The sequence below is a fragment of the Leptinotarsa decemlineata genome, unplaced genomic scaffold (genome assembly GCF_025532065.1).
Source record: "Leptinotarsa decemlineata unplaced genomic scaffold, Ldec_3_MD MMD2_tig00000010_RagTag_RagTag, whole genome shotgun sequence".
NCBI lineage: Eukaryota > Metazoa > Arthropoda > Insecta > Coleoptera > Chrysomelidae > Leptinotarsa > Leptinotarsa decemlineata.
The window spans coordinates 13,012,398-13,024,700 of record NW_027412538.1 but is presented as its reverse complement, the minus strand read 5'-3'; the positions used below and the strand labels follow the sequence as shown (position 1 = coordinate 13,024,700).

Below are 12,303 nucleotides of genomic sequence, written 5' to 3'. Positions count from 1 at the left end.
TTTGACTGCTTTCGTGGTGGCAGATCTGATTTCATTGGGATCCAAATCTTCAAATGTTTGGGCAATCCTTTCTAACAATTCATCTCTCGAACGCACGGGTATTTTGTAAACTTTTTCTTTAAACATTCCCCACAAATAAAAATCTAATGGATTAAGATCGGGTGATCTCGCTGGCCAATTCCATGGTCCCAAGCGACTCATCCACCTATCGTCAAATAGTCTATCCAGTTCTGCGCTCATTTCTCTTGTGCAATGTGCAGGAGCTCTGTCTAGTTGGTACCAACAGTTTCGATAATCTTCGAGTGGCAGATTATCCACGAAACTGTCTACAGTATTCTCCAAAATATTCAGGTAGCTTCTGGATGTTAATGACTCCTCGTATATCACGTACCTCAATTTGTTGTCCATCAACATGCAGAAGACATTAAAACAAAATTTTTCTTGAAATCCGGCTTCTTTTGTGACATGAGGATTTTCACTGGACCAATAATGACGATTTTTTCTATTGAAAATCCCTTCTCTCGAAAATTTCGATTCATCAGTCCAAATAATTTTATTTAAAAAAAGTAGATCTTCTTGAATGCGTGTCAACAACATTTCACAAAAGTCAACTCTCTGTTGAGGATCTTGAGGCTTCATTGCTTGAATTTTGGTGAATGTATAATCATGCATTTTATGTCTTCGCAAGATTCTTTGAACCGATGAATATTTTATACCCAAATCTTCTTCAGCACTTCTTATCGATGACTCGGGAAATGCGTGAAAATATGCTAAGACATTAATCTGGTTGTCTTCGAAAGTTACGGGTCGAGGCAAGTTTCTTGGTGCTTTTAAAGTTGATCCAAATGCATTGAAATTGTTCTGAATTCGTATAAATTTCTTGAGGTTCATTGGCGGTAGATTCGAATACATTTCATTGAACTTTCTACATATTCTGCTGATAATTTTGTCACACTGTCCAAAAATAATAAACAAATTCATAAGAACTTCGTTTGAATAGTTTTGTTCCATCGTTTTGAAGGTATTTGCAACTTCTGAAGTGATGAAAATGTCGATATTATTAGGAGAATGTCACAACGCTACTGTCAAATAGTAATCATGGCCTGCTTACCAAATACCGAATGGAAATACCATTCTGAAGGGACATTTTCACAAATAAATGTTCATAAGTCCGAAACTTGACTAGTTAGGTATAGGTATATACATAGAAAGAAAGCAAATTTCAGCAGCTTTCCGAATTTTCAATAATATACAGGATGTTCCATTTAAAATAATCAAATTTCAGCAATTTTTTCAAGCAAACGAAAAAACTGTATTTTTTTACCACCCTGTATTGAAGTAACGGAGATTAGGCTGACGTGTGGGAAGTGTCCAAGTATCACCTAACTCCAAACCAAATTTCGATATCATAGTATTTCTCAAATAAAAGATATCGGCATTTTTAGAAGTCATGATTTTCGAAGAAAAAAATTGAAATTAATTTTTATTTCGAAAACGGTAACAGATAGGTATAGGGAAATATCAAGAAAAGTTGTCGGGCAATTGTTGGAGATTCCAAAAATAATATTATATACAGAGTGTTCCATTTGAAAAATCAAAGTTGCTGCTGCTTTCTAATAGAAGCGGCAACACCGCATTGTCGAAAATATTTTAGTTGGCTAGAGAATGTCCGAATATGCGCTCCATTAAATTTTCAAAGTGATCCGTTGTCTGGTTCACCAGAAACGTCTAATGTGCCATCCACCGTGAATCAGCCTGTATAGAGCTAATTATCAAGACATGAATGAAATTTTATGATACAATTTTTGAGAATGTTGAATAATATGAGGTAATGATAATACTATAATTTTGTTTCCTCCTTGATATCGTTTTCAAGAAAGTATTCATCATATTTTGACAACGAAACATTTCATGAATGTATCATAATTGATATTACCTCTGAACTGAAAGCTTCTAAATTCAATATTCTACCTGTTAAAGTAGCAGGAAAATTCACGGAATACTGTAGGCGGCTTTTGTTTGTTTTTCTCTTTCGGGAGTCTGCTAAAAAGTACCGCAGGGTATGCGGGAAATGAGTTATGGTATAATTGACGTGGGAAGTTGTATTATGCGATACGTTTTCAGATCAATGCCTCGTTTTATATGGAAATGAAAATGGAAGGAAATATTTCCAAATGTTTTATTCTTTGAGATCCAAAATCATTTCTGTGGCGGCTTTTATCCTGAATTCAATTTTAATGGAATATGCCATGTACACGATCATTAATTACCAACTTTGTTGGATGTATTATAATATTTTGGAGAAATTGTTTTTAAAGAATGATCTGGCTTATTCAGTAGTCATTATTTTGTGAAAAATTTAATACAAAGTGAAGAAGCAAATTAGGCTGATTCCAATGATTCTGTCCAATGAAATTATACTTTCATGGGAAAAGATATCATCAGCATTATTCACACTGTTAACAATTTCTTGATTGCTGTCGACAAATGTAATGAACAGTTTACACATTTCTTTGTTTGTCGCCATCAATTAATACAAATTTAATGCATCCATGTGAACTTTATGTTTAGACAATAATTTCAATTCCTTCCTTCAATATTCATGTACATTCTTGCTCATTAGTTTGAATCAAAAAAGATAAAATTAGCAGTCGATATTTTTTGAATGTTAATTAGGATTCCTAAATTAATGAATGAATTTCAATTTCATTATTTCCAATTGACCCTAGTCTAGTGTTTTTTCTATATCCAATTCATCAACGTCATATATATTTTGAGTTCTTGCAGCATATGCACATATTTCCATTTATTGTTTGAACCGTCAATGGAAATACGTCAGTCTTCTGTCCAATATCATGAAAGCATCGTTGTATTCGAATAAATGCCCAGAAATATTCCTATAACAAAAGACATCATTTCTGTCAGTGGAAAAATACGAGGATCTTTGTCTCTGGTAACATAGAATATGAAATGTTTTCCTTTCATTTGAAAGCCGTTCAGTTGATTCATTCCACTTACATACAACTTGAGGCTATACTCTTAATTTATTTTTGTTCAAGCTGTTGCTCCAAAGGTCTTGAAGTTCCACGAAAAAAACATTCCGTAACGGTCAGTCCGATTGCAAAAATCAATCAGTTCTATACAGAGAGTTGGAAAAGACCTATTAAGGTGCCCCCTTTCCTCTTAAGAAGCCTAAAAGAGCCACACTATGATTTCCATAGTGGAAAGTTAAGAAAATGATTCTGTATTATGTTATCATTCTCCTAATTTTGCCTATGTATTATATCATCAAATCGATGGTCGTTTTTGACAAACTTTCTACTCTTTAATAAATCTAAAGCAAATGAACTTCAAAACGTTCAAGCCAGTCTCTATATACCTACACAGTAGGTTCAATGGACTGACGCCTATCAGAAAACAACTACTCTCCTGGCTAATACCACGAAGGGCGTTGGATTATATCCGACAGGCGTCAGTCGAAACTTGTGCGAGCTGAGGATTAACGAGGTCTTACCTTTTACCTTTTATGGTTTCACTGTTCTGAAATTATTTCAAATATCAAAACCAGTCATTCCCAGGGCCGTCGCCACGGGGGGAATGGGGGAAGCCCCCCCCCTGCTTTATCGACTTGGGAAAAAGTTGGGAAATTTTTGGCCGTGAAGTGAAAATTAAGAAATTAACATGAGAGAAAAGAAAGGGGAAAGAGAAAAGGGAAAGAACCAGGAGAAGGTTAGAATTTCCCAACATGCATAACTTGGAGATTCCATACTTTGAAATTCTGAGTTGTTTGAAAATTTCAAAAAAGTTTAATTTCTCCCAAGTAAGAGAACAGTCCACAAATGTTGATGTAACAATTTTACAAAATTCCCAACTTTTCGCTGTTTTTTTGACTTGGAAAAGTTGGGAAATTTCGGGATGTGAAGATAGAAAAAAATACTGGTAGAAAACAATAAGCACAATATTATTTGAGTGCTGTTTCCTTTCATTTGTATTGAATATTCGGAAATTTCGGGATGTGAAGATAGAAAAAAATACTGGTAGAAAACAATAAGCACAATATTATTTGAGTGCTGTTTCCTTTCATTTGTATTGAATATTCCTATACATGGTAGATATGGTGAAAGACCAAGGACCTTGGTCCAAAGTAGAATAATTCCCATTATTATTGTTATAATTATCAAAATTTATTTTTGTTTGTGCATACCCTAACGGGCATAAGCATTTAGCCAATCTTTGGATAGCTAAGTAAGAAAATTAATATATTATAGTAGTAACTAATCCCTCGGCTTTCATTTTCTCGAAAGTTGGGAAATTTTGCTGGTGGGCTTGGGAAAATTTGGATTTCCCCCCTGGTTTTTCTTCTCGCTACGGCCCTGGTCATTCCATTTCAGTTTTGAGTTATTACTTATTGAAAAATCAATCCCAAGTGAAAAAATGTACCACTTTCAATTGAATGCTTCTCTCTTCAAGGACAACAAGGACAACAGTTTCAAGAGTATACCGGAAGGATTATGGTGGGCCATAGTAACGATGACCACAGTGGGATATGGTGACATGGCCCCAAAAACTTACGCTGGTATGTTTGTTGGAGCATTATGTGCACTTGCAGGAGTTTTGACGATAGCGCTGCCCGTTCCAGTGATCGTCTCAAATTTCTCCATGTTCTATTCTCATACACAAGTAAGTTTATCATAGACTGTTCACACGGAAGATCACTCTTTATACTTGATTATTACGTAAGCAAAATATTTTCTGAATACGACAATTTTAGTAGTACAAAAGATAGAAATTACAACAGACACAAACATGCTTGGTGCCAGAAAAGTTGTATGCGTCAATGGCAAAGGTTGAAAGTCGTAGAAGTAGTTTTGCCAGGTACCGGAAATTCGGTAAACCTTGCAGTCGAATGGCTGGCAGCCGAATGGCAACCGAATGGCAGCCGAATGGTAGCCGAATGGCAACGTTCCGCCAAATATCCGGCGGAACGTTGCCATTTGGTGCATTGCAAGAAGCATGCTTGTGTAGGTAACGCATGAACGATATGGTATACTCGGTTCTTTTCGTTGATCTATCACATATGCGGGCCTCATTGAAAGCTGAATCACAAGCATAATCCTAAAAGAACCAGCAGTTTCACTTTTGTCGAACCCTTTGATGTATCGGTCTCACACATTTATTTTTTTACGACTACTGCGAATCAATTTCATGTTAAAAGTTTCCTGTTAAACGAAGCAAGTGCTTTTACACACATCGCCATTTTTCTTCATTCAACTATTGTTATTATTGTTATGTTGTGTGAAACCTTCCAAATGAATGATAATAATAATAATGGTTATTCACAGATATATCATTATATACATTTGATAGAGAATTTAGTTGAACAAAATGAATGGAGTTATGGTCATTGGGTCCGAGAATCATGTGCCCTGAGCAAGCGCAGTGAGCCAAGAATAACAGCCTTCTGCATCTGTCCAACTAAGATTTCTTGCCAGGAGCTGAAAACTCCACGACAAATATTGTCTTACTCTGGTGCTCGAGAAGGACTACATCAGAATCATCAGCTTGTATGGATCTGGGGTGGGAAACGAATAATTCCAATAAATTTGGCACTTCTCATTCCCCACAACAGATTCAATATCCCCCGGGCGTAGGGCAACACCGGTGTCTCTTCAATACCGTAGGAGTGTCTTAAATGGTAATATAGCACTTAGGGCCGCGTTATGTCGATGTATATAGGCCGAGAGCGCATATGCTAGACATGCTGATAGCAAGTGCATTAGGGTCTCTGGCGTCTCGCGGCAGGCCCTGCACTTTGTGTCATAAACCTTTATACCCATCATGCGACTGCGGTGGACTGAGGTGTTGAAGACACCACCCTTTCAATGTTATTAAAGAAGACCCCATGCAGTGGCTTATCCTTGTGTCTCCGCAGAAGTAAGGTGATTTCTGCGGTTTTTATCTGAGCTTTTTGCTGAACGGGTTTCAACTCGGTGACAGAGTTGTGGTCACCTCGTTCAGAGTCGAAAACTATACCGAGTTCATCAGCTGCTCGGGCAGCTGCCCTAAGGAGAAATGCTCCAATTCCTGCTCTCTCATGGTCACAGACCATGCAGAGAAGGGGATCCGAACTCCTGACGACTTTACAGGCTATGTCCAGTACCATTCTGTCATGTAGACACTCCAAACTCAAAAGTCCACGGCCTCCCTGTTGTCGGGGGAAGTACAACTGTGGAACGGACGATTGGAACGGTAAGCATATTTGTTGCAGCGACTTTGTTATTCTCCGACAGTTCCGATGACCAGATCTGTCGAAGTTTGTGCTGATACTTGCCGCGGAGAGAGTTTTTCACTGCAGTTACCTTTTGTGAGTGGCGTTGTTCCACCCCAAGGTAAGTATAGGTCTCTCCGGCATCCAGATGGTGTAGGATGCTTCTATCTACGAGCTGCACATCCTCTCCGTAGTCTCCGCATCGTCCTCTTTTGAGATGAACCATTGCACATTTTTCTATCCCGAGTTTCATACCGATAGCATGCGTATACTCTTTCACCACCCTCAAGGACTGATGGAGATCCTTCTCTCCAGAGGCATAAAGTTCAAGATCATCCATATAAAACAGATGGGTGACCTTGTGCCTACGGTTTCCGGGGGTGCCACAGTTATACCCTCGAGTATTTCTGAGCGCAACGGATAATGGCAATAGTGAGATGCAGAATAGAAGGGGGCTGAGGGAATCACCCTGAAATACACCCCTTCTGAAAGTGACCCACCCTGTTTGAACTCTTGCTTGACCAGATGTTATGGTGAACCGAGTTCGCCAAAGTGGTATCATTTTTTCAATGCATCTCACTATGTTATCGGGTACCGCAAGGCATCTGAGCAAATGCAAGATGAGCTAATGCGAAATTGTATCAAATGCCTTACGGTAATCGATCCAGGCCATAGAGAGATTACGCTTATATTGTATCGAGTCCTGCGTTACACATTTATCAATGAGCAGGTTCTCTTCACATCCAGCGACTCCTCTCTTCGACCCTCTCTGCTCTTATATCCGTTCGAACACTCGGTTAACTGCGTGAGTAGTGAGTATTCGTGTGTATGAGATGCTTGTAAACAACTTATAATAATAACTATTATCATTATTATTATTATCAATAAATTACCTGCACTAGTTAATTTGTCAGCATTTGACATTCCATACACTGCTCAACAACTGAATAATAGAAATAAACTGCTCGACAGTAAAACAACTCTCATGGGAAGTTAAATGTGTGTTTTGGTAGTGACGTAGAATATTATGAAACGCTTTGAATTCTTCATTCAAATTATTTCACGTTTGTACTGGCTCCTTGTCTCTTTGATTCAAATTTTGCAATCGATTTGGAAATAAGTTACAGATGAGCTGAAAGGACTTGTAACTTCAAACATACCTCAAAACTGGAAAAAATGCAATATTTTTGCATACTGTATAGATGATTTAAAACGTATAGAATCGAACAAAGTTCGGAAGGCGTGTCGGAGAGTTTTGAACGAATAAAAAGAATTGGTTTGCTTGTCCAACACAGCCGATCCTGATGAGATGGCAACAACATTGGGATGTACATGTATGCAGGTGGTTATCCTCAACTATATGAAAAATAATAGTTTTCTACAAGTACCACTGCAAAAGTGTTCTCCTTGGGCAACATTGTATAAATAGATGCCAAATGTAATTCAATATCTGTAAGGGATACCAGTTGTTTTCTGACTGATATTTGCCTGCAGTTAGTCACCATGTCCGTATCAAAATGGAATTCTGTAAGTTGATTTCAGTTCGGATGCCCTTGTAACTTGATTTCTATAAGGAACATTGCACAATGATTTTTTGATATCATTCAATACCCGTCATTGCATTAGAAAGGGGAGTAGTTGATCTGAGAGAACTACCGGACCTTTTGTAAGTAAACTCTCCTCCACCACATGGAAAATTATTTGTACTGCATACCAAGTGAGTAGATTTTTCGAGAATTGAAACTGTATTACTTAAAAATGTCATCAGTTGATAACATTTCACGTGTAAACATTATACAATATATCTGTCTAGGTGTCTTTTTCGGATAATCCGTTATATTTATAATTAACATTTGCTGAGAGTATCAATGATGTATTTCAGGCTCGTGCGAAATTACCGAAACAGAGAAGAAGCGTTCTACCTGTTGAACAACCCAGAAGAAAAAAAATTGAGCAGGGAACCAATAGAAGGATGAATGCAATCAAACACAATCCTATAATTTTGAAAAGTGCGTTCGAAGAAGGTATGTACCTTGTAGGTATTTTGAAATCATGAATAACTATTTCTTTCTTGAAATTGATATCAAATAATAGAATGACCGCAACTTGTAGTGTTGGATGGACTGAAAAGTTGGTAGGCTAAGACACAGATGACGCTACCAGTATTGAATCCACATGATTATTGGTTAACCCTAACCTTCAAAAGACTCGTGTACAAATTTCACAGCTGTAGCCCAGCCCAGCTGTATCCCAGCCCAGCTGTAGCCCAGCCTAGTTTGTGATATGATGAAGGACCCCATTTGTAGTAGTAGAGTCCCAATAAACACACGGATGTCCAGTGGATATACAGTGTATATCCTCGGATATTTCGTATATCCATAAGATATCCGTTTTATGTCCAACGGATAGCCTATGGATATCCATTGGATGTTCGGAGGCCACTAAGTTGGACTTCCATAGGATATCCACCATGGACGTCCAATGGATATTCGATATGGATATCCATAGGATTTTCGGATGTTACTGACTTGGACTTCCATAGGAAATCCGTCATGGATATCCATAGAACGTTCATTAGGGACGTCTGTTTGATATTTTCATAGAATAAAACAAAACTCCTATTGATTAAAACTTGTATTTGTAAAAATAAATTTAAAACAACATAATACTTGTCACTCTCAAAACAAATTAAAATACCAAATTAACTCAACATATTTGGTAACTCATGACAACAAAAACAACAACAACAAAACAACAAAAACAAAATGAAATCAACCTCTAATGCAAATATACAAAAAAAATATATTTATTTTTTATTTGCTTCTAAAGTATGGCGTTCTTTGGCTCTCGGCCATTTTTTTATTGCTTCCTCAACTTCTTTGTTACTAGTTGCGGGATTATTTCTTTTTGATGCAGCTGCAAAAGATATAAAATCATTAGCAACAGGAAATCATTTTTAATTGGTTGAGAAGGTATGAGAAATTGGAAAGAATCATTACTTAATAAATGATTCAACTCCGAAACTTCAAGTCTCGCTTTCGTATAGACTTTGTTGAGAATTCCACTTTTGAGGTTATGATTTTTTCATATTTCAATAAATGTACTAAACACCCAACTACAAAGACTAGGGTTACTAGGTATTTTTCTTCTCTTTGCCAATTGCTCCAAAATTTTTCTTCTCAATAAACACGAAAACCACAGTCATTAGTCAAGAAATCGAGCCAAAATTCAGGATTAAAAATAAGAAATGTCAAAACCAACAGTTCTACTATGTTCTACCAACCGACGAACTGTCGATGATACTAAACAGCAAGGCAAATACAGAACTGTACGTACTTCTTATTCATACATATAATCAGGAATGATGAGTTTACTATACCTATGTGAAATAATTATTACATATTTCCATAATCATTTTTTTATAGATATAAAGTGAAATACGACATTTTAACAGAATATTAGAGAATTGAATGTGAAATAGTAATCAAAATAAGCAACATGTATTGAAATTTCTATTCACAAATTTAACATTTGAAAAATTCAATTTTGGGTATAAATTTTGATTCATGAAATTGCATTTACTTCTCATATATCCTATGGATATCCATAAGATATCCTTCGACGGATATCCATACGCTTGTCCTTCACGGACATCCATCGGATATCCTTTTCAATACCGGAATATCCCGGACCTGAAATGGATATAAAAGGGATATCCATAGGACATCTTGTGTTATCTGGGGTAGTAGAAGGCCAAAAACTTTCTTTCCCAAAGTAACTCTTTTTGTTGTTTTTTCATTTAAGTGTGTTTGTATCAACGATTATTCCAGAGTTCCAAATTCAACAATCAATTTCTCATATTATGCGTTGGATCATTCGATTCTGAAACTCTCGAAGAATACTCGAATAATGAACCTAGTCTGGAAGCTCAATTGCCATCGAAAACTTACATAAATATTGAAATGAAATGTTCAGAACAAATATTCTAGTGCTTCTGTCATATTCATTTCCAGAAAGATGTGTATCAGATGAGGAAACAGCAGTTCTGAGATATCGCTTTGTTTTTCTTATATTTTATTTCCAACTGTGAACTTTTTCTCGAACTAGGTGCATTCCCAGAATTGATTCGCGGCAAGAGATGCGAATGCCAAGAAAATGAGTATCTTGGAAAAAATACAAGAACAAAGATTTCACGGTCAGAGTCACGATTAGACAGAGTAACATCTGGGCTGATAGGGCGAAGTTGAATAGAACTGTATTACTATAGTCCATTCATAATTTGTTGATAGCTCACTGCAAGTTTGACCCTCATTAGAGAACTGAAATACAGAGAGGACAGCTAATATGATATAATAACAAAAACCAAACTAAAACTGGCAGTTTAAGATGTTTTCGACTAACCCACCTTGTATCTGAAGAAATACAATACAGCTATAAAACTTTTAATCCGATTATGTAGGTATTTTGAGTGGAAATGAGTGACCAGTGTCGTAGAGTATATGATTAAAACATTAGTTATAAATAAATATATTAATATTCTTAAACTGTAGGTACTGTAAACCGTATTTTTATTTAAAAAAAAAATCTTTATTTTATTCAAAAATAATAAGTTACTTGCAATTTGTAAAAGATACATTTATTTAATTGATACCTATTTTTAAATGATATAAACTACAATTACTTACAAAACTATTCAAATTCAAAATAAACAGGATCATCTTCGGAATCCGAGTCGTCTTGCAGGTTAATAATTAGCGGTTGTGTCTCTACAGTCGCATCAATTATATTGTCAAGATCCCACATTTTTTGTTCTTCTTCTATTGCATGTCTTACTGCCAATTCTGTTCTGTAATATGTTGTAAAGACTCATATAACAATTCACGTACAGCTTGTATTTTATATGACGTATTTTTTCTAGCCACATAGCTTTTCATTTGTGCCCAAATGAGTTCAATTGGATTTAATTCGCAGTGGTAGGGTGGAAGTCTAAGGACTGTGATGTTTCGTCTTTCCGCCATTTTGTCAACTACGTATTTCTTGAACTTAGATTTGTGTTGCCGGGCAATTTTTAAAAGTTCTGCTTTAACCATTCCATCTTCATAAGGCAGGGACTTATTCCGCAGCCAGTCAATGATATCCTGTTTCTTCCACGCAGTCGTTGGAAGTCTTTCAACTAGTCGTGAATGATAAGGTGCATTATCTAATACTATAATTGAGTTTGGTGGTATATGTTCAATCATCTGCTCAAAATACTCTTCGAAAACATCAGCTGTCATCTCCTCGTGATAGTCTTTTGTGCTTTTGGATTCAAATTCCAACAAACCATGCTTAGCAAATCCTTTTTTACTGCCGATGTGAGAAACTATTAATCTACTGCCTTTACCAGAGGGTGGGAAAATACCAGTAGACCAACCTTCCATAAAGGCTTGCCTTTATGGAGCTTTATGGAGCTTGATATATTTTTATCTGTCCAAATTTTTGTGAGAGTATGACCTGCGTTTACCCACGTTTCGTCCTGATAGTAAATTGGCCTTCCTTCAGCCCGAAATTTTCGTATAGATCTTAGATACTTTCTTCTCCAACATATTATCTCTTCCCGGTCAATCAAAAGTGATTTTCGGTCTGATTTCTCCCACCGGAAATTTAATTCGTTTAAAACTTGCCACAATTTGGTTCGTCCGACATGAGGCAAATCCGGGTCGTCTCTAACTTCTTGTAAAATTTTGTTTTGTTTAAGTTGGGTATTTCTTTTTTGTAAAAAAATTCGTGAATTTTCCTTCGAATACCATTTTTGACAAATTCATCAATTTCAATAGGTTTTCTCCCCCTCTTTAAGTATTCGTTTGTATTTGGGTTAGCTATACCTTTTTTTTTCTTTCTGATAAGAACCTATATATTGTTGACTCCCCTACGCCCGTCATGTTGGCACAACTCTTGATTATGTTCTGAACAGTGTTTGTGGGATTCTGAGAAACCAGAGCATCGTGAACGTTCAAAACAATAGTCTTCTCTCTTGGTGAATAGACAGACTTACT

General features: G+C 36.4%; 1 protein-coding gene across 2 annotated transcripts in view; it reads left to right on the top strand.

Moving 5' to 3' along the window:
• Positions 1 to 12,303, top strand: part of LOC111508298 (potassium voltage-gated channel protein Shaw) — a 129,584-nt gene that overhangs the window by 103,983 nt on the left and 13,298 nt on the right. For both annotated transcript variants that reach the window (XM_074171483.1, XM_074171484.1), the window contains 2 exons: positions 4,471 to 4,680; positions 8,151 to 8,292. In XM_074171483.1, the coding sequence (XP_074027584.1) occupies positions 4,471 to 4,680; positions 8,151 to 8,292 (352 nt within the window). The remainder of the gene's footprint in view (positions 1 to 4,470; positions 4,681 to 8,150; positions 8,293 to 12,303) is intronic.